The sequence below is a fragment of the Candoia aspera genome, chromosome 1 (assembly GCF_035149785.1).
Source record: "Candoia aspera isolate rCanAsp1 chromosome 1, rCanAsp1.hap2, whole genome shotgun sequence".
In the NCBI taxonomy this organism is placed as follows: Eukaryota; Metazoa; Chordata; class Lepidosauria; order Squamata; family Boidae; genus Candoia; species Candoia aspera.
The window spans coordinates 87678617-87702615 of record NC_086153.1 but is presented as its reverse complement, the minus strand read 5'-3'; the positions used below and the strand labels follow the sequence as shown (position 1 = coordinate 87702615).

Below are 23999 nucleotides of genomic sequence, written 5' to 3'. Positions count from 1 at the left end.
TTCTCTGGCCAGGTAGAAATTATAGACTACCACCCCCACCCACTCTTGTGGTCTTAGGTTGGTAAGGAAGGGGGTTGATCCAAATTTCCATGTTTTTTTTATGAATAGAATGTTTTTTAAAAATCAGTTTTTCTTTTTCTAGAACACAGTCATCTTGGATAATTCCAATCAAATGTTCTGAATGGGGCTACTCTGCTACAAACTCAAAATGAAATACATTTCTTATTTCAAGCATATCTTCACTTAAGAAGCATTATATTTTGTGTGTCTATCTGAAGCAATTGTTAAAATGTGATTGCAGAGTAGAAGCTATCATTGCCTGACATACATTCACATCTGCTGGAATCAAACCTGTTCGACTCAAGAACAAACTAAGTTATACAACATTTGTTTTACAATTTCTGACTTACTTATCTGCCATAGAGAGCTTATTCATTTGCTGTTTGTAATTGCTGGTTAGATCATTTTGCACTCGCTGTACAAGCTCCTCATCTATTGCATACTGTATTGCTGATTGAATCACATCCAACCACCAAGGCGAACTGGAGCGTATCTGAGTGTAACAGAGAAATTGTGACCATAAATAAATGTCCCATAAATCATGCTTTCCTAGACCAAGTTGTATCATGACTGGCTTAACAGTACTGTGAGATCAAGCTAATGATGAGAAAAAATTCTCTTCTCTGAGTATCAAAGAAAGATTAGATTATGCAGACAAATCAAGTTAAAAAAGCAGTAGTATGATTTAAAAAGTAACAACCAAAGGGAAGAAGAACTTCATATATGAATATGCAATAATACAGGCCCAGCTTGTTCTAATAAGTTCTGATGTAATGCAATATTTATTCAATTATGGGCTCAAACCAAAATTATGCCAGGGATTCTTTTGTGATTGAATCTCCTTTGTAATGTTAAGTCAACCTGAAACATCCAGCTCCAGAATTATATTTGTCAGTGTGGCTCTTTGGATCAATTTCATCCAGAAAAGTCAGGGAGTCTCTGTTGACTCTGAGCAATGGAGATTTATAGAAAGCTGTTCTGGCCAAGCCCTTATATGACTTTACATGCTTAAGCCACCACAAAAGTTTCTAATTCACTTCAATGCTCTACCCTGGATAGTATTAACAGAAACATGAACATCATGTTGCAGTGAATATGCCCATGTATAACCCAAGACTGCCCTACAAAAATCCACAGTCTGACCTTATAATTCTTCTTGTGCCTAACATATAATAACAACTTCTTACTATTGGACAAATGCCATGAGTCACAAAATTCCATCTATCACCACCATACTCTGCCAAACACTCAAATAAAGTAGTAAATCTCAACATGCTCCAGATACCTGAAGGTAGTTTCTGAGGAAAAAAATACAAGATCTACCTGAAGTACAGCTTTTTATCATTGAAAAACATGGCATTCTCACAGACCTTGCCTGGTGAATAATCCACTGCAAATGCTTCCAAAGATGAATGATTCAATGAGTCACCCAATAACTTCAACTGTCATTTCCAGTGCTGCACAATGCTCTCTCTAGCATGGAGGAACAGTATCAGACTTGACTAGCAGGCATGGACTAAGTCTTGTTGAGTTGTGAAGCTCAACCATCTGTGTCCTTATCCTCATGTCAATTTTATGAAGTTAGGCTAAAATCTCTATCTGAGCTTGCTGCAAAAGCAGAATGTAAATATGATAATGCACTATTTAGAGATCCTAACTAATTAAAAAAATTCCTTAGTGTCCTTAGTGTAAAGGTTCCTTCTGATTTGGGATGTAGGGGAATCAAACAAAGTACTGACTCTCACAACTGGTCTGGTAGGCAGGAATCAAAGATACACATTTTTGTCTCTATATTGATGCGACAAGACTGCCCAGTTTTGCCTCATGGCTGGGCTTCAGGCAAAATACAAATTGAGGAGCCTATATGGCAATCAGCTTCTCATTGATTAGCATGTAGTTTGGATGTCTGTATCACATCAAATCTGGAGGAACTACTAAACTAAGTGGGTATTGTTCTGTTCTCAGTTTGGTATGGAGGCAGCATTTAAAAATGGGATATACATAAATTAAACTGGTATCTAGGAAGAGAGACAATAGCTGAAACTGTAAGAAATCCATTATGTCTTTATAAAGAATTCTTTGGAGAACAAGGCTGTAGGCATGACTACTATCCTGACAGATAACTCTTAACGTGGAGACATTTTTAAACAGTTATCGGTAACAATAAATGATGGCAATATGTGTTTTAACATTTTGGCTAAATTAGACCCAGAACGATTTCTACACTGGAGCTAGATTTTTTTTGTACTTTGTCTTCCTAGCAAAGGAAACAAGTAATATATCAGTACCACTTAAGCATTTCTAAAGAACCTAATTAGCTTTTGAATAGTAGGCTGTGCCCATCTAGCTGGTGTTAAGCCTGCCTTTAGGGGCAAACAGTGCAAAGTAAGTTCTTCTATCTACTTTGGAAAGAAAGCCTCTTTTGCTTTTAAAAAGTAGTTGCATTTTTCTTTAATTACCTCATCAATGCTCACAAAGTAGGACCTTATATTAGCTGATCATAAAACTGGACATATATCATCATCATCATCAGTCCTTTTGTAAACTGCCCCAATCCATACAAACTCTCATGTACAGCTGTAAGCAGCCCTTATTTTATGATAATCTGGCCAAAACTATTTAGAGCTTTTAAAAAGCAAAATCAGCACTAAATTAGGCTTTTAAACAGTTTTTACAGAACTGTAATATTTCCCAATTGGCCTTTTTGAAGGGACTATCTGTATACATTGAAGTGCTTCAAAACCAGCCCTATGTACAGCACATTATATAAAGCCATGGATGTAAGCTGTGTACACATTACTTTGATGAGATCTGCTTTCTCCAGGTAGCGTTGTTCATGATAGACCCAAAGGAAGTTGTTAAAATGCATTATGTCACTTTCATTTTACTTAGTATGTTTGTGATAAAGAAGGCAAAAATACAGTATCTCTGTACATTAAAAAGATACAATTCAAATACGTCAGCAGACTCTTACTTTCTTTTGGAGTTCATGGATTGTCTGTATAACTGGTTGCAAAGCCTGATGAGCTTCAGCAACTTCTGCATTTGATTTACTCATATAATGCTGGCGGAGTTGTTCACACTGCATTTAAATTAAAGATTAATTAGTCATATAACCTTGACAGAAACCCTTCTAACAATAAAATACAGTTAATCCTTAGATATATTATTGTAATTAAACAAATTTATTCTAGAATATTAGCCTGGTTTGATTAATCATTTCAGTACAACAGTCCTGGAACTGGTAGAGATTTATTACTGTGACTTTATCATGAACAGCCCCATATGGGAATGTTCTATGTTTGTAGATAAAATTGATTTTTTTTTGCAAATAGTTACTCCTTCCTGCACATTGAAATGTATACAGTGAACAGCTACCTCTTCCTTAAGTCTGCCATCTCGTAAAGTGGGTGATATCCCAGGATGATTTGCTGCCAGGAGTTCCATCAGATTGTGTGTAGAATGAAGTCTCTGTCAATATAACATAAATGCCTGTCATGAAGTCTAATACATTCTGAAAACTATAATAGGGAACAGTTTAATGTGTAACAGAATTTGTACACCAAGGAAACTTACAAAATAATTTCTTGCTTACTTTAAATATTATTACTTTAAACTTTACAATATTACCATCAAAGACCAGCATAGTTAATTTCTACATCTAGACATCAAAACAGTTTTTTTTCCTCGTGCCATTGCTCTGTTGAACTCCTAATTAATGTAGCATGATATAATGATTGATAATGTATGGTAAGACATGACTGCTAAGATGTGACCGGTAATGCTCTGTTAAATGTGAACGTATGTTAGACAACAGATGCAGTATATTGTCCCTTAATTCTCCCTTCAAATATGAGTGGGTGTTAGTTAATAGCCGTAGTATTATTTTCCTTCAATTTTTTCTTCTTTCTTGATTGTATAGTTTTAGTAAATAACATTATTACTTTACTATGGTTTATTTTTGATGTTATGTAAATATATTGAGAGCTCTTGCACCGAAGTCAAATTCCTTGTATGTCTAATCATACGTGGCCAATAAAGTATTCTATTCTATTCTATTCTATTCTATTCTATTCTATTCTATTCTATTCTATTCTACGTATCTTATTGCTCTACGATTAAAAGTAGACACCATCAACTTTACCACAGACAGAGGCAACTAAGTGACTTCTTTAAAATCTAAATTTCACCACAATACAGAAACACAACCACAGTCCAATCCTTCTATTAGATATTTGCCTAGGTGCTTACGGGAATTAACAGCTATTACTTAGTTGATCTCTTCCTGCTTCTACGAAGGAATATGATAGGGGGAGAAGATAGAACACAAACTGTACAATATGGTATACACCACATTTTCAGATCAGGATGGCTATTTTTTTTATGACCAATGATCGAACATTCAGGTTTTTATTTTTTAAGGGTCTCCACGGCCTGCAAGAGCTATGGATGATGATGTGATAAAATTGAAGGGATTTTGTGGAGGGAGGAATAGAAGGTTTTAAAATGGCTGCCTTAGGCACTCTGCCTCTTACTTCGTCCAAAACTTGTAATTCTGCTCAGATGAAAACCAACATTTTCCCTGCTGAATTTAAATAGCATAATGAAGGGCACCAAAATTTGGCCAGGGGGGCTCCTTGAGTTCATGGAGTTCTTTGCTCCAGATTCTGTGTTTGACCTTCACAAATTCTGTCAATAGCCACATCAAATGAAAATGGAAGGGAGAAAAAATAGGCTTTTAGCATGGAATGTGTGGTTTGCAATAGTATAAAAATTAGAAATAACTGGAAAATACACACATTATTTATTGTAAGAGGTTTCAAAGTATTTTGAAGCTAAAGTGAAAGAACAATTATTTTAAATTATCACTGTCAAACAAGTTTATATATCAGCTACTTGGACAATAACAAATAGGCCTATACAACCAGACACATCTGGCTGCTGGACCTCACAAGGATTTCCCAGCAAGAAAAAGCAGCATGAACACCAAACTGCTATGACATACGATTAAAAAAAACAAAAACAGACAAAATTGATTGAATAATTGGTTCCAGAAAATTACTCCAACTCAGTTCAGACATTCTACACAAATAGAGTAGAGTAGGTTTCTCTAGAGAACCACAGAAATGACCTTGGAGAAAGAATATGGCAGTTAGTAAAACATGAATTAAGCCCAGAAAAGGAAGATGACATTAGAAAGAAACTTACAGTAATTCTGCCTTGACTTACCTTGGAATAAGAGGAAAGAAAAGTCAGGCTTTCAGTATTCAGTTACTTTTGCCTATATCAATAAAGTAGAGTACTGGTATTTTTCATGGAACTTGTTTCCTGACCTGGCCTACCTCAAAGGGCTGACATAAATCTTGAGAACTTATAAAGTAGCATGTTCCAAATAGTCTGGTGCAATCCCTTCAAAAATATCCCATAAAGATTTTAAAAAATGCTGCAAAGCTAAGTAATTATAATGCTAAGTGGAGCATTTAAATATAATGATGTGCATTTTCAATGAAAATGATAAGCTTTTACAAAAGACATCAAAGCACTGACTCTCTCAGAGCAAAAGAAAATTAACATTGGTTAGATGAACAGCCAACAACAACATCTGCGGTCACTAGCACAGCTATGCACTTGTTCAAAAAAACCCGAATTCTTGTACATACTTGCAATGAATCTGTTTTGAGCTTCTCTTTGTGCTCCTCAGAGGAACGTAGTACCTCTCTATACAAATCTGCTGCCAAAGCATATTCTCCTGAAAAATTAGCATATTTCAGAACAGATCATTGCATTTCTGTTTTCTGCTTACAGAGAATTATGTATACATTATCATTAGCCTTTTTTCAAAGAAGCACCTTTAAATTAAAAAAATATACACAGTGAATACATGAATCTAACTGAAAAGGACTTGAATATCAGATTTCCATTCTGAAAATAAAGCTAAAAAAATAAAAATCTATCACAGAATTTTCATTCCTGTAACAGAAAGATGACATTCGCTTGAGTCATCCCCTTCACTAAAGCCATGGAAGGGGAGGAGGAATAACGTGAAGCATTATTCAGGGAATTCTTTTAGAATTAGCACATCAAAACATCTGAAATCGGAAGCCTCATATTGCCCCCCCAGCTCTCCCTTGTTCAGCTAGTTCAGTGTGATGGCAATGAAAATAGGCATCTTAAAAGCACTGGATGAATCTGCCATGTGTTTGCCAGTATGTCTGTGTTACCAGCAAGTAACACAAGTAAGAAGTCAACCTTCTTATCAAACAGACTTGTGGAATGCTTTCACTGAATTCTTTCCATTGCTATAACCCTTCTACCAAAACTCAGATAAATTAAGTGACGGTCTTCTAAGATAACAGCTTCATATTATTTATGAAAGTTGCCTCCTGCCTGCCAATTCTCTCTCTTTTTTTTTTAATAAGAACTTTATTCAATTTCAAAATATACAGTTAAAATACAATATAGAAAATACAGGAAAGCAAGAAGACAGAGCTAAAGAAAAACGAAAAAACTATAAAGATGGTTTCCAAAATATAATCTAACCATCTTTCCAAAATATAATCTAACCATCTATAAAGAAACGAAAGATGGTTTCCAAAATATAATCTCTTACCAGTAATTAAACCATATTAATATTATTTCTATCAAAGCAAACCATTTAGTCAATTCTCAAAGTACTGCCCTTGCTGTTCCTTCCATGCCTTGTGGTTGAAACTGGAAAAAATATACCAGGAGATGACTGTTGTTAACTCTGAGGACAAAATAGGGCCAGGGCAAATACTATTTAATAATCACGTTATACTTCAGAAAGGAACCAGGCCCAATTCAAGTATACAGTAATAGGAAACCACTATCAACGATATCCATGTTTCTCTTTCTGTTCTAATTTTAACTGCAAAGAAATCAGCACCATTTGTTTTCAAGTTTGGTCTAGTTTTTAAGATGCTGGGCTAGAAACCAGGAGACTGTTAGGCATGAAAGCCGGCTGGGTGACCTTGGGCCAGTCACTCTCTCTCAGCCCAACTCACCTCACAGGGTGGTTGTTGTAGGGAAAATAGGAGGAGGAAGGACTAGTTGGTATGTTCCCCGCCTTGAGTTATTTATAAAAATAATAAAGGCGGGATAGAAAATAACTACATACATACATACATACATACTCACTCCAAAGTGCCACATATTGAAAAGAATCCAGGATCAAACCTGGATTTCAGATTCTGGTTTGTTCTTTAAGTTTAGCAAATCATAAATTCAAAGTGTGGATATGAATAACCATGTTTTCTTAAGTACAAATTTCAAATCTTCTCCTTACAGCCATGAAAATATAGAGGGGAGAGGAATTGTATAAACCAGAAATTCAGACACGTTTGTTTATATTCAAGGAAACAAATGTGCTTTATAATCAGCACTTGTCCTAAAAATGGGAACTTCACTTGCTACTAGCTGTAACTTCAGTGCAAAATATTATTAAATTCTTATTTAAAGTTATGCTAAAGCTTGAATGACTCAGACAAGGAAGCTCACTGCATTATCAAAACCAACTGGCTGAAATGGTCAAAATGATTATGTAGTACTGACAGACAATGAACATTTTAAACACACAATCCCTTTAACAAAATACAAACACAACAACATGCTAAAAATGTGGTTTAAATCCAGTTCATAAAAAATTAAACATATTTATAACATCAAGGTAGCCTTAAAATAAAGACTGTATTACACCTCTGAAAGAACGGTTAACCTCCTGACATTAGAACTGAAGATCCAGGAGCACTGTCTTCTCTTCCCAGTACTTACATCCTTCAATGCATTATTTTCAAATGTTCCAAGGATCAAAATATTAAATCCTCAGATTTCCTAAATCCAAATCCATCTGTTCCTGGGAATTTCCCTTTCCCCCCTTCTAATAGACACTGATCATAGGTGGGAATCATTGTCCTCCCACTATAAAAACCAAATGGAAAAATAAGTCAAAATGGTAATAATGACCTGTAATTCCTTATTACACAAATATGCAGCTTTGGATCATTTTCCTCAATAAATAAATGAACAAGTATAATGTTTTTGAGTCATTTGTTTAATTGGATTCCCTTTATCTAGTTTTAGGACTTGTGTGGAGAACAGATCACATTTTAGGTCATATTTATGCAAAAATATTGAAAATTCGAAAGGGTTCACAAACCTTTAAACACCACTATACTTCATGCTGAAGGACGGAGCATGTGATCTATGTTTACAAGGCACAATTATTGGTTTTCTTCCTTCAGTCCGCTCTTTTAACATCTCATTTCCTCTCTTTTTATTGTTTAAGGAAGAATTATAGGAATATGATTAATTTTCTTCCCAAAGTTTGCTGCAAGGGCATACTGTGACAGGTATCTAAGAATGCATTATACTTTAAGAACTAATTCATGACAAAGTATTAAAAATAATAAACAATTTATTGGAAATGATTCATGTCTCCTCCCTGGTGGGAGGAGATGGGTGGTGACAAATTTGATACATAAATAAAATAAAATAAATTTCATAGATCCATTAGTTGTTTTTCAACAAAAACAAACTGCAAAAAAGCTATTTCCTAAGAGTACCTTTTCCTTTCATGCATTTAGATCCAGAATTGATATTCACTTGATATTTGAAAGAACTGCAGGCAAACTACTATGAAAAAAGCATATTTCTAATTTTCAAATTACTTAAATGATTTTACAGAAATCCAGTGAGTTTTAGACCAAAGTTAAAGCTGCTTCAAGTTACATAAAGCCAGGAAACAGTATACAAGACCAATGAATTAACAAATGTGTTATATGATCAGCAATATGTTAACCCCTCCCCCCACGTCCTGCTATGCTGCCTATGCTGTGGAGGGGGGGGGGGGAGTTCCTAGGAGGGATGAGCAAAGAACGTTGGGAGTGTCTGCCACAAGTATAGAATCCCAGCATGGTCTCCCAAGACATGAAAGTTATCCCAGCTGTCCAGCTGAAGTAAGCAGGCTCCTATATTGGGCAGCAGTGATATTAGGAAGATGCTGGACGCAGGTAATCACAGTAGTGACAACGGCAAAGGCATTATTTCATACTGCAGAGCAAAGCATGGATAGACAAGATAAACTGACTAACAGTATAGTTCCAGATTATGGGCCCCTCAGGTCGGATGCTCCTCAACATGCTACTGAGAAGAGCTTGAAATCTGTCTCCAATCTTTCTGCTCTGTGAGGGGTGGGAGACAAAGCAAGCAAGCAATTTCTGTTGGCAATCTCTCCTTTGCGTGACCCTTTCCCACTGCTGGTTCAATCACATTTCAATAGGTAGAAGAGTAAACAGCTTGCTCTCTTGAAATCCCTCTCCAAACTCACCACTCTGCAAAGGGGGGAAGGGTGTGGCAAAGGAGAGATTGTCTACAGAAATCACTTGCTTTTTTTCCCACCCCCCCGCCAGAGCAGAGAGATTAGAAAAGGGATTTCAAGAGAGTATTGTAAGCTGTCTGCATAGCACGCCCACAGCTCCCAGCCCTGGACTGCCGGCGTGATCACACTGCTTTCAAAGGGTACAAGACAGTAAGCAGGCACTCAAGGAAAGTGACTAGTCTTTTCTTTCTCTAGATGGAAAGCACAGTCCTGGTCACATGATTTCCCACTTAGCAACTGCTTCACTTAACAATGGAGTTGCTGGTCCCAATTAGGGTTATTAAGCGAGGACTACCTGTATGCTGAATACTGATGAAAGTTGGATTGAAAGAAGATGAGCATGGTTTTAAAACTGGAGGAAAAAAACATAAATAGCTTATGTTTGCTGATGATGCTACTTTGATAGCTGAAAATGCAAATGATGTGCAAGCTCTAGTAATGAATATCAAGGAGCACAGAGAAAAACTGGGACTAAGATTAAATATAAAGAAGGCCAAACTAATTGCAACAGGTAGAACTGACAATGAAGATATTGAAATGATTCTGCACTTTAGAATCAACCATCAACAGCAAAGGAGCCAGCAGTCAAGAAATATGCTGCAGACCAGCAGCCATGAAGGCTTGGAAAAGATATTCAAATGCTGTGGTATGTCTATACCTACAAAGATCCGAATTGTGCAGGCAGTGCTTTTCCTTGTGACACTCTGTGGAAGTGCAATTTGGACTTTGGAAAAGCAGGATATAAAGATCATTGATACTTTTGAACTTTGGCGTTGGAGAACATTTCCTGAGAATACCATGGATAGTCAAGAGAACAAATGGATCATCAAATGTATCAACCCACAACTTTTTCACTCAGGAGACAAATGACCAGGTTCAAATTATCATACTTGGACAAATTATGCGAAGGCATAGCTCTCTGGAGAAGTCCATAATGCTGGGAAATGTAGAAGGAAAGAGAAGAGGACAACCAGTGATAAGATGGATTGTCTCAGTTACAGCAGTAATAAGTGCACTGTTGGAAGACCTGAAAGACTAGGTTGGGAAGATTGTCCTGGAGAAAACTATGTGGTCACTAAGAGTCAATACCGGCTTAATGGCACATAATCAATCAATCAATCTATCTATCTATCAAAATATGTTAGCAATATAATACAAAAGTCTGAAATTCTTCATGAGACAGCATGAAACCAAAAGATTATTACACAAACTACAAAAAAATTACACACTGTATTATTTAAATTCTATTTAGTTTTGTTTCTGAAAACCAAAACAGTACCATCCCACATATTCATTGCTATTCTCATTAAGCAACTACATTCAGATAATAACTACTTTTTGCCTGGAACAATCTAGTGAAAGAGTCCAAACAGCTTAACTGATGCAACAAATTCAATAAACAGAATGGAATATATTTCCAAGTAAAAAAATTATGCCATACTATTTCCAGCTTTTTTTACCTTTAATAATATGTATACCAGCTAAGCCATTAAGAGCACACACCAATTGGCGATGGACTTCTTCACATTCTGTCCGACATTTTTTCTGCAGAGATGTTAGAAGCTCTTCCATTGTCATTGTGCTGGAACAGAGACCCAAACATGAATTACAGACATAAATTCTAATAGCTATCCAAATTATTCCAGAACAAAGAATGGATAATGCTCTTGCTCAGGGGCTTTGCAATTTGCACAACATGCAAGAAATCATGAGTGTGGGCAGACAGTACAATAACTAACTTAAGGAAAAGTGACTGATTAGCAACAATGAACAGTTAAAATAATATAGGGAGCAGCAAAGCTAACAATACAGGCATAACTGTATGTTCTTAACTATCATGATGTCAAAATAACAAAATGTATGTTATGATATCATAATGCAAGCTCTGCTCTTTTGTACTTGTATTGCAAAATCTCACCCAAATACATAAGGAGTTAAGTTGACATCATGACACACATTTCATCACTTGCCCCACCTGCTACCTGCATGGATGCTTAATACCAAATGACAGAAGAAGAAGCAGAGTTCATAATTAAGCTCAAATTCTAGAAAAGAGGTATATATTTAAGGTACATATTTAATAGAACACTTGAACACAGTCCTGGTATAAGTCTACTCAGATGGTATAAGTCTACTCAAAAGCTAAGGATGTTTGGGCTAAGCCATTATCAGGCTGAAAAACAACTTGGCGACCTCATTTGTTCCATTTTGAGCTTTACAGCCAGCAGGATACAAAACGAATTGCCTTGCCAGTCTAATGAAAGTGTGATAAAAAGCAGATTCCTGCTTTGGTTCTCACATTCATATTATTAGAAACTCCTGATCCTGACTTTGTTTAAATATGCAATACAATGATTCCCATGAGTTTGTTAACTTTATAGTCTCAGAAAAAAACTTCATAGTTCTCAGAAAAAAAAAGTTAGAAAGTTTAATTTAGGTAGATCTTTTCAGGCTGATGTGGGGGGGGAGTGCTCTGTGTGAATGTGGGCAGTCATGGGAAGGGGCACTGTGGTGCGGCATGAGTGGATGTGGGAGGGGTGCTGTGGCGCTATGAGTGCAGGCAGGCGTGGGAAGGGATGCTGCAGGATCAACTTGCGACCTTCCCTGCCAACAACCCCATTAACTTTGCTTGTGGGAAGCCAGCAGGGAAGGTTGCAAATGGTGATCACATGACTGTGGGACGCTGCAACCATTGTAAGTGCAAGCTGCTTGCCAAGTGCCTGGATTGTGATCATGTGACCGTGGGGGTGCTGAGACTGCTGGAACTTCAACGATCACTCATTTAGTGCTGTCACAACTTCGAATAGTTGTTGAATGAGTGGTCATTAACCAAGAACTATCTGTTGTTTAAGATTAAAGCCACTATATACTACCTTCATATTTCCTGAAATTTCAATGGCTTACACAACCATTATGGCAAAAGTCAGGAGAAATAGTAGCCTTCAAATACAGGCTTGTATAAAATTTCCAGTACGGTGAGGGCATGAACTGTCAACTGCAAATTGTACTCCAATGTGCTATTCCTTCTTCAAGAGAAGAGAAAACAAAAATGGACAGAAAATTAATCACTACAATTATTTCTCAGTTACAGGCCATAAACTGAATTTTAATTGGACTTAATTCATGGTGGACACATTGAGAGATTCTTCAACACTGTTGATTTAATTGTAAATAATTAGCCTTGAATGAAGCAATTAATTTTAGACACTTTCCAACTAAATTATTTGGGTTATTTACTTGAGAATAAATTACCTTACAAACTCAATATCTGACATATGTTTAATCTATTTAAACTCTACAGAAAGGAGATGTTGCTTTCAAAAATACTATTGTATAGAGCAGCCTTTTTCAAGTAAGGTTCTGTGGAACCTAGGGTTCCAAAAGAGACCATGTTTGAAAATAAAATAAAATAAAATAAAATAAAATAAAATAAAATAAAATAAAATAAAATAAAATAAAATAAAATAAAATAAAATAAAAAAAAATCATTTTTTGAACTTCATACAGAGGACAATGCTAGTGCTCACAGTGGTGGTAATTTTTACGTACCACTACTCGGTTGTTGGCCTGCTGTTTGTTTTACTTTGCTGTTTACTTTGTTTACTTTGCTGTTGTTGTAAATCTTGTAAAATGTGGATTGGGTAGGTTATTTTTTTCATATATAATTTTTATTAACAATTTTGATTATAATAGTAAAATCTAATATAAACTGAACTTAAAGAAAATAGAGAGGAATAAAAAGTGCAAGGAATAAGAAAAAAGAGAGAAAAGTAAGAATATAATAAAGAAAAAGAAAAGAAATATATAAAGAAGTGACTTCTAACCTTCATCACCAGTATAAACAAATTTAGTAGCTATTCACCCTTTCTAGTTACAAACATTAATCTCTTCATCCCATATCCCATCTCAATCTATAAACAAATCCATAAAACATCACCTTTTAAGTCCCAGTGTCAGCAGAAAGTCCAAAAAGGGTAGCCAGAAGTAACAACATATCTTATTTTAACCTTGATCAAATAAACCAAATTTATATTCCTTCCTTTTACTTCTAACAGTCTTAATCTTTAGTTCATTCAAATATTGTCATAGGATTTGATTTCTCTTAATTTCTTCTTTGTCCTATCACACAGATTTCTTCAAGGCCTCTTTTGTAAATCCAATAGGAAAAAATTATCTAGGTCACTCTCTTGGTTTGTCATTTGCATTTCCTTTTTAAATTTTAAAACCTCAGCCAGTTTCTTTTGTAGATCCAGTGAAACATGGATCTTTTTTTGGCCTGTCAGTTGTAAATCCACTTTCAATACCATCTCTATCTTGTCAGATAAAATTTGTTCTACATCTGACATTTCTTCAATAACATATTTTGGACATAATCTACCCATACAAGCAGACATCATTACTGACATTGTTGATATCATGGCTACTATTTTCTGATTCCATTCTTCAAATGTCTCCTTCAGTATTTTTATTGTCATAACCATCTTGCAGGCCTGTATATCCTTCCTCTACCTAAAATCTTTAGTCCCCTTTAGTGTCCAGTTTTTGAAATCATGAATTTATCTATGTTGTGTCTTGAAAAACCAAAAACAGGATCTATTTTCCAAAAGAAGCTGTTTGTACTTATAATTAATTCCAAAATCTTATTGTAAAAGTTTCGATATTCCAGATTTATCTGGACCATTAATCTGTTTATAACTTTCTAAATAAAATTTAAAATCTTATTTAGCTTTTTGCTATACACTTCAGATTCTTTAAATTCTTAAGCTTATAATGAAAGTTTTCTTCCATTCAGGACTAAAGGCAGACTCACATTTTCAAACTTGGCATTCCAAACTTCTCTAATAGCTTAGAAGTAGTTAATGAGCAATTTCCAAAAGAGATTAGAAAGTGAGGTTTGTGAACTTAGTGTCCTTTAAAAGTCTCCGCAGCGATTGTGAGCAAGATGGCTAATCCTGTTGTCTCCTGGCACTCAAACCCACAGAAAACTGCTGTCCTGCAGTCCCCTCTCAGGAACCAGCTGTCTAGAACACATGTGGGTGATCTCCCATCCTCTCCTTATCCAGAGAAGTTCCAAGGAACTGGAGAAGTTCCTACTCACTGGTTCTTTGGTTCTTTGCCATGGTCATCAGTTCCGCTTTCACAGAGCCATCTTCAGTTTACCATACCTCCCCCAGGAACCTCTGGATTGGGTTGGTTAGAAGTGAATGGTACTGTGAAATTTTTGTATTTTTTGCCATTTTTATGCAGGGGTTCCCTGAGACCTACAAATTATTGTTCCTCCAGGGTAACATAGCTGATAAGGGCTGGTCTAGAGGTTTCATGCACAAACCATTCTGCACACAGAACAGTTGGTTTCAGATAGCTGCGCTCAAACCAAAGCACACATGTTTCAGGTGTTTTGGTAGTGCATGGAACCAAACAGGATTGTTTTGTTCTGTGCATGAAATGCAATGGGACTATTTTCACTTGGGCAGGAATATTTCAGAGGGAGTGGGACATTGGTGGCTATGGAGAGGAAGGGGAGGGAAGGACGGGAAAGAAATGGGAAGATCCAGGAGAAGGCCCTTTCCTTTTCTCTGCTGTTGCTGCCGCCAGAGATACCCCTGTGAGACATATTTCAATGGCCAGTGGCCCTTCCCCTGGCCCCAGAAGATTGGGGAGGCAGGCAAACTGGCAAGAACATCAGCAGTGACTGAGGGAACGGGGGAGATGCTCAGGGATGGGCAATAAGTGGAGTATGGCAGAGTCCTACTCACTTATTTGGATTTTTTTTTCATCCAAAACCCAGAACAAGCAAAATACTAGTTTCTTCCGATTTGAAAGAAAATGTATTTTTTGTTTCATCCATACTACTGTCCTTAATCAAAGGCAAAATAAAAGATCAGTTTTCAGATTCCTATCACTATTCCAAATTTCTTCTCTCTCAACAGAATCTTTGCTTACTTCTTGAGATAGCCATTGTTCAGGAATGTACAGTAATGCCAACAGGCCTATATCTTTAAGCAGATCTGCCTCACATATGCAGAATGCAGAGCTCAAGGCAATGAAGACTCTCCTATCCATTATCAGAACATTTTTCCTCCCACAGTTTCTAACAGAAGAACTACGCAAACCTGGAAGAAAAGACTGTGGGCACTAAAGTAGAATACTGAAGACAGAGGTCCTCTGTCTCTTATTGTAGCTAAGTGTAACATACAATATGTTATTCTGCAACTAACTGGGCAGTTACACAAACATCCTCTAGACATCCTATCTCAATTAGTCTTTGATCATAATGCAGGTCACCATTAACTGGTTAACAAGTGTCTCTATATGGTATATTGGAAGTATACAAAACTCAGCTTGTGATTGTTTAGCATAGTACCAGTTTGATGCATAGACACTGGAACTACGATATTATAATTAATATAGTAGTTAATATTAAATAGAACTTAGTAGCAACAATACCAAGGATACATACTCTAGAGAAGAGATGAGTAAATCTATTTTTGTTTAGGTTTAAAAATTGATTATATGCCATCAAGTCAGTGTTGACGCTTAGTGACCACATTACTTGTCAGAAAAGGTTAATTACTTTTTATGTAATTAGGGAACCAAATATAGCTACAGTAAGAAGAAATGGGAAAATCATATGGGATGCGAAGGCTACTGGCAGCTGTAGTAATGATGCCCAATGTGTAGGTTGAATAAAAACCCATCTTGTATGAATATCAGTAGGTATTTCTGAGCACTGTCATGTAAACAGAGCTTCAAGGCTGAACATTCCACAAGTACTACATCGCCTGTAGAACTGCTGCCTGGAACATCAGGCCCATAGTTCCAAATAAGTGCTTGACGTTGCTTCTTTCCATACAGTGAACTTGCTGAATTTTATTTACTGTCTATTTTTAGAATAGCTACTGAAAGACCAATATTTCTATACATATATTAATAATGAGAGTCTACATCCATTTTAAGAAGTGAAATTAACCTTTTCTGCAGAGGCAAGAATTCTCCACGGACAGCTTGTGGGTGACAACAGGCCTGTCTCAGACGCAGCAAAGGGTACAAAATGGAAGTCACTGTCCTCCTATCCAGGCTGCTAAGTTTGAGGGACCAATCCAAAATCTTCCTGAGTTTTACCAATGCATCCTGGCAGCACACCTCATGTTGGCGATGATAAAAATGTCTCTCCACAGGAGAAAAATGCAGCCAGTGTATATCTTCTGTCTGAGGAGGGATCTGAATCTAACAATAATAAAACAATAATAAACAACTAAAGTTTAGGTACAAAATGTTATCTAAAAACATGATCTTAGAACTGAAGTGTTTACTTGGTCAATCACGTCCTTCTTTGCTGACCTCCACATTATCTTGGCTATGAAGTTGTAGAGAGGCTGTGTGTTTTTCCTGCAGTATGGTCGATACAGAAGCTGATCCCACCAATATTTGACCCAATAAGGATCAGCACCAAGGAAAAGTACTAATCCATACAAATCTGAGGCAGAGAAAGAGTAAAGTTTACTGAATGCGGGTTGCAATCTTTCCAAAAACTTTTTAAATGAATGTGATTATTTTTCAAAATATAATCTACTTCAGCTCATCATCTGACAAGTTAAACTGCTTTAAGATTGCTTTCTTTTGAGGATGAAGGACTGATGAAACTTGGATAGTATATTTACCGCTAGACTTCTTTGAAAAATTAAAATGAATATCCCATCATCTTATAAACAGTCTAAATCATCTACTAGCAATTCATCCAGTAATGCCGGTTTTCAAAATATAGGTCAGTGATCACTGATGTCAACTTAAAAGACAATATCTATGATCATTCACCTTCCAGTCCTCGCTGTACCGGTGTGCCACTGACACACCAGCGGTTGATTCCACTCAAACGGAGTGCCATTTCTGCAGCCTAATACAGGATGACAGAAAATGTAAGAAAAGATCATGACATGCAGGAACAATGCTAAATCCAAGAGCTAGGCAGCAAACAGCACTGTTAAGATCCAGGCAATATCCAGTGGATCCTCTGTCCAGTTTAGGCTGATGCAGTGGTAGGAGTAGGAAGCAGAAAACCCTGCAACATTGCTTCATACTATCATCATGTGGCTCTCTTTGAGTATCATCTAGAAACCACACCTTGCACAGAATGCAGCTCTTGGGCTTCTGGTAGGTAAGACTTGCTAATATAACACCTATTTCTTGGTCAAACACCCATTTCTCAATTGCTACACTGATTTCCAGCAGGCTTTCAGGTCCAATTCAAAGTACCCATTATTATTTATAAAACCTGTTATAGCATAACTTCAGGCTATATTAGAACCTGCCTTCTCCAAAATAATTCTCCCCATCCTGTCAGGACAACTAGAGAGTGCCTACCCCAGACCCTGACCTCCCTCATCGTGAGGGGGGTCATGGAACAAAAGACAGGCATTCTATGTTGTAGCCCCAATACTATGGAACACCTTAACTCTGATGGTTGTGCCAGACCACCTTGTTACTGGCATTTCACAAGCTTGTGAAAACAATTTTATTCGGGATAGCTTCTTAATGGTGATCAAGCCACAACTGTTTCTTTTTTCATGTTTTCTATGCTTTATATGCTTTGTGTTTGTGTATAAATGGAGGAATGAAGGTTATGCTCATAACTGAAGCTTATGTGTGTATGTACGCTTTCATATATTCACTGCTAAGTACATCACAGAAGGCTTGATAAGGCATCCATTCATCTGTTAGAGTTCTATCTCATCTTTCTTTCAGGTGCTCAAGATAGCATACATAGCTATAGCTATGCTCCTTCCTCCCATTTCTCCACACCAAGTGACATAGGTTAGGCTGAGAACATGATTGGCCCAAAGTCACCCATGAGTTTCTGTGGCTAAGAGTGGACTTGAACCAGGATTTCCTGGTGCCATGGAACACTGTGCCCTCTGGTCCCAAAGTTAGCTAATCATTGCTCTAGATCACTGCAACTAAACCACTGCAACTGAGGTCCTTCTCTTACAGCAAATCTGCTTTATTCTGATCACATTTCCCAAAAATCCATATTTACTTGAATTGTTTTCCTGCTTTGCCTTCTCAGTATCTATCTATCTGTCGTACATGGTATAATTTCTTACCCCAACTGAATGAGGATCTACACAGTTTCAGAGGCTTTTTATGAAGCTGTGGAGTTTTCAAGTTTATATTTCTATAAGGCTCCCTGAACTATCTGGGAATGGGTAGCACATAAAAGTGTAAAATAAAATAGTAATCTTTAAAAATCTATTAATCGGTATTAACAATATCTTCTACCAGCTGCTGGAGTGGGCATAAATGCCATTTTTCAAGTCAATGCAAACAGTTTTACATCTTCTAAATCCAAAGTGCATATCTTGTGCCTCTTGAGATAGCATTAAATCAGTATCTTGCTTTAAGCCATGAAGCTGTATAATAGCCATCATGACCTACTTCTTTAAACTGTCAGAATACATTATGTAAAGTTATTATTTTAAAATGGACTATGCTTCATATCCTATCAAACCTCCAACAGGGAAAGTATCTAGTAGCAAATACCTCTAAGGGAAATTCATAGTTTACTCACTTCTGAAGGATAAAGTGGAAGGGCATGTTTATATCTCTCTGGTTAAACAGTAACAGAAGTTCCTTCCACTTTATGTTTAATATAATTCATATTTAGAGTCATACCTAAGAGATTGCCTCACCTTTGCAGTGGTGCATTCTACCATCTGTGCTTCATCTAGGCAAATTCTCCACCACTCCACAGCCACCAAGGGACTAGGAATGGCCATGTAACGTTTCTGGTTTCTGAAACGGCGCCCATCTTCACTATTGCTGTGTGGAATGTCAACATAATTCAGCTCACAACGGAGAACATCATATGTAGTGATCACTACTTCCTGCTCTGCTAAGATGTGAGGCTGTAAGAAGCCATGCTTCTTCACTCCTTGATAAACCTGCATGGATTTTGCCGAAAAAGACAAATGTTGACAGTCAGAGACTTCCACATACACTGTATGCACAATTATTAGGCAAGTGAGTATTTTGACCATATCATCATTTTTATGCATATTTTCCACCTCCAAGCTGTATAAACCTGAATGCTTATTGGATATAAGCATATCAGGTGATGTGTATTTGTGTAATGAGGGAGGGTGTGGCCTAAGGAGATCAACAACCTATATCAAGGTGTGCATAATTATTAGGCAGCTTCTTTTCCTCAGGCAAAATGGGCCAAAAAAGAGATTTAACTGACTCTGAAAAGTCAAAAATTGTAAAAAGTCTTTCAGAGGGATCTTGAAATTGCTAAGATATTGGGGCGTGACCACAGAACCATCAAATGGTTTGTTGCAAATAGTCAACAGGGTCGCAAGAAACGTGTTGAGAAAAAAAGATGCAAATTAACTGCCAAAGATTCGAGAAGTATCAAACGTGAAGCTACCAGGAACCCATTATCCTCCAGTGCTGTCATATTCCAGAACTGCAACCTACCTGGAGTGCCCAGAAGTCCAAGGTGTTCAGTGCTCAGAGACATGGCCAAGGTAAGGAAGGCTGAAACTCGACCACCACCGAACAAGACACATAAGTTGAAACGGCAAGACTAGGCCAAGAAATATCTGAAGACAGATTTTTCAAAGGTTTTACGGACTGATGAGATGAGAGTGACTCTTGACGGACCAGATGGATGGGCCCGTGGCTGGATCAGTAACAGGCGCAGAGCTCCACTTCGACTCAGATGCCAGCAGGTGGAGGTGGGGTACTGGTATGGGCTGGTATTATTAAAGATGAGCTAGTTGGACCTTTTTGGGTTGAAGATAGACTCAAAATCAAATCCCAAACCTACTGCCAGTTTTTAGAAGACACTTTCTTCAAGCAGTGGTACAGGAAAAAGTCTGCATCTTTCAAGAAGACCATGATGTTTATGCAGGACAATGCTCCATCGCATGCATTGAAGTACTCCACTGCGTGGCTAGCCAGTAAAGATGTACGGTGAAGGAAAACAGTACACCTCTCTGAACAGTGTCTGGGAGGCTGTGGTTGCTGCTGCACAAAATGTTGATTGTCAACAGATCAAGAAACTGACAGACTCCATGAATGGAAGGCTTATGACTGTTATTGCAAAGAAGGATGGCTATATTGGTCACTGATTTTTTGTTTGAAATGTCAGAAATGTGTATTTGTATATTTTGAGTTGTTTATTATTCTCACTTTAACCGATGAAAATAAACGAGAGGGGGGAATTTTCATTTTTCATTTAGTTGCATAATTCTGCACATTAATAGTTGCCCAATAATTGTGCACACATAAATATGCTCCTAAGAAAGCCAAAACCTCACTTTTACTTTCTTAAATATTCAGGTTTGAGGTTTATTAACATTTTGGATTGACCGAGAGCACTGTAGTTGTTCAATAATGAAATTCATCCTCAAAAATAAAACTTGCCAAATAATTGTGCACACAGTGTAGTAAAAAGTGGTTGTCCATCATAAAGCTGAACATTTTCTTTCTCGTTAAAAAAAATTAAAGTTATGGCGACAGCTTCATAGTTTAGCAAAGTGAAATAAAACATGGCTGGCCAAAGCACATGAAAGGAGCATGTGACAAAAGGTGCTGGGTGAGCAAAACACTCCTCTTGGAGCTTAGAGGAGCAACATCCATGGAAAGGCTCACATAGTATTTCAAAGTTGTCTTGAGTTGCCTGCATGCATGTGAGGATGTACAGCCACTTTGCTGGCCACCCACGTGGAAGTGGTAGCTGTGCATGGTCACGCAAGCACAGACAACTGGGGGCAGGATGCAGCTATTTTTTAAGCAGAAATGCTTCACTCACATGTGCTTTGCAAGCACCTCTATTGGCTGCTTTAACATTCCTAATACTATACATTTATTTTTGCAGTTCCTCTGTTCTACTTTGTTCTTTTTGACAGGAAGGATAATTGTATCAACAATCAGTAACTATGTTCTAAATATTTACAAGGAACTATTTGGGAAAGCTCTAGACAGCTCAGAGATCCATCACATTCTTTGAACACTTATTGTACTATTGTTTTTATAAAGAACACTTCTTACCAACACACGAAGGGAAGATGACCTCACATGCCTATTGATTTCATCAACCCACTGATGGCAGATTGAACTTGGAGAGATGATGAGAGTTGCTCCTGTAGGAACTGGTTTCATTGCTACAAGGCAATGGGGACAGTAAAAGGGCTTGATCTTAAGGTTTTCTTCTTTATAATTCACACACTCAGCATGCTGCCACAGGTGACAGTTCAGGCACTGTACACGAGCTTTATAGTCAACCAAGCCAAGCTCACCGCAGATGCATTCAAAGCGGTAATCAGAGGTGTTGAATGGAAAAATAGAACCAGGGTGTTGTTTAAAGATACTAGTGTGTTCTTGGCAGACTGAAGACTGGTCTTCTAAGACATCTTGCATCACTTCAGTTTCATCCATATTTTTAGGAACAGCAACACTACAGCATATCCCATCTTTGGCTTTAAGCACATTGCCAGTTGGTCTACACTGAGAATCTTTAGTTTTCCAACTCTTAGAATCCAGGTTCGATTCACTAGTATCTTTGTTTGTTGCACAGTAATCATGTTCTTCTGCTGTAATGTCTATCACCTGAGGTAACTTTAGAACATTTGTAGAACATGCATCCTTATCATCCAATTCTTTGATTTTAGTGTTATGATTTGGCAAAATTTTCTTCTGAGACCTATTTGAAGTTTGCATTTTCTATAAAAATAAAAGAAACTAAACTTAATTTTCCTAGTACCAATTTGTAATTTTCTGAAGTTATAAGAAAGAGAGATCTGGAAAACATCAACTCTGCATGCTGTATTCCAGCCTTCCCCAATCTGACACCCTCCAGATGTGCTGAGACTGTAATTCACATAATTCTCACCAGCAGAGAAATTCTGGGAGTTCTTGCCTAATACATCTGATGGACACGAAGTTGGAGGGGGCTTGTATCACGTGTGTGAGCCACTATCTCTTAACCTTTATACAATACCAAATGGGGATAGGAGACAGTACCCAATTGGAATATACATCTTTATAGTATGTTTAGCAATCGCCAAGCTGACTTTTTAAAGCATACATCAATTTTCAGTTTCCCTTCCTTTCTCAATTCAGTACAACAGTTCTTTGTTAATTAAAAAAAACAGTATTACAATGCACTTTTCTTATGATTCATTAAAAAACCTATTAATGCTACACTTGATACATAATTTTTCCTTTATAATATTAATTTATAATAACTGGGATCTTTACGCAATTCTGTTTTGCCAAAATTTGTACAATTATGTCTATGTACTTAAAGGATCAGGGATAATTTAGAAGATACCTTACTATGAACTTCATGACTATTTAAAAGAAGTCATGAACAGGAATGGGAAGTCCAGAAAGATTTTCTAGAAGGTAAGACCTGTTTAAGTATTAAGTTACCTGAACATATGCCCCACCCATAACCATTACACACATCATGTAACCCTTTCCTCCATTTCTGAAAGTACATCTTGAATACCTACATGGAAGAAGGCTGGGCTTCTGCGCTAGTGGAAGGCTTCATGCACAGAATTGTACACACGAAGATTACCTTTTCTACAGATGTCGGCACTGTATTTTAAACATGATATAACGATGATGCAGAAGTACTTGTCATGTGTAAAGTTAATTTTTAAATAAATGACCTATGTTCCCATAGAAATTCTGTTAATTCCCTTTCAATGGATCTAGCAGCCATTCTTTTATTCCCCTTCCCCAAATAAGCTTCATTACAGTAGAGAACATATATTTAAATAATCCTAAAAATCCTTTTTCTTCCAGCTCACCTGTTTTTTGGATCTATTACAAAACATCTGTTCCTTGTAGTTTCTGCCCAGTTTGAAAGAGCCAGCAAGACCATGGCCTTTGACCTGCTCTATGACCTTCTCAGCAATTAATTTTTCCAGAGTTCTTTTAAGAATCCGACGGTTCCTCTGAACATCGTATTTATACATGGCATGGACATACTTAAAAATTGCAACAATCGATGCTCCCTTCTTCACATTCATTTCTTTTATAGCTGTTAAAAGCATCACTCGCAAACCTATATGAAGTATGAATAATTTTAATCAAAGCTGTGAAAAAAGATTGCAGAGTAATTTAAAGATTTTATTATAACACTTATAAGGCACTGGCTTAATTTTTTTTTGTTACTAATTTGCAGATGTAATCTTTTCTGCCAAACAATTTTAAATAGTTTTTTAAAATTTCTTATTAACCTATAGCACTTTAATTCTCCAACAATAATTTTTCAATTACCACATGTAACTAAGGTATGATTAGTCCTCATATAGAAAGCATCACATATTTAATAATTTTAAAGATTTTTTTTTAAAAAAAAGATTTTTAAAGATCTTTTAAAATAATTTTAAAGATTAAAAATTATCTCCAAACCACATTTGCCATCAATATAAATGCTGTGGGGCTTGCAAGAACCACATACGCACTAGGGAAAAATCTTATAGCAATGACTTGAAAAATTAAGTACTGGAAAAAATTCAAACAGAGA

General features: G+C 36.8%; 1 protein-coding gene across 3 annotated transcripts in view; it reads right to left on the bottom strand.

Moving 5' to 3' along the window:
* Positions 1-23999, bottom strand: part of SHPRH (SNF2 histone linker PHD RING helicase) — a 54918-nt gene that overhangs the window by 19966 nt on the left and 10953 nt on the right. For all 3 annotated transcript variants that reach the window (XR_010068341.1, XM_063308983.1, XM_063308996.1), the window contains exons 7-17: positions 23278-23534; positions 21509-22180; positions 19144-19395; positions 17273-17351; positions 16771-16934; positions 16428-16684; positions 10918-11039; positions 5721-5809; positions 3439-3531; positions 3035-3142; positions 411-553 (exon numbers count right to left, since the gene is read on the bottom strand). Coding sequence is in view for 2 of the 3 variants with exons in the window: in XM_063308983.1 (XP_063165053.1) it covers positions 411-553; positions 3035-3142; positions 3439-3531; positions 5721-5809; positions 10918-11039; positions 16428-16684; positions 16771-16934; positions 17273-17351; positions 19144-19395; positions 21509-22180; positions 23278-23534 (2236 nt within the window). In the remaining variant the exon portion in view is untranslated. The remainder of the gene's footprint in view (positions 1-410; positions 554-3034; positions 3143-3438; positions 3532-5720; positions 5810-10917; positions 11040-16427; positions 16685-16770; positions 16935-17272; positions 17352-19143; positions 19396-21508; positions 22181-23277; positions 23535-23999) is intronic.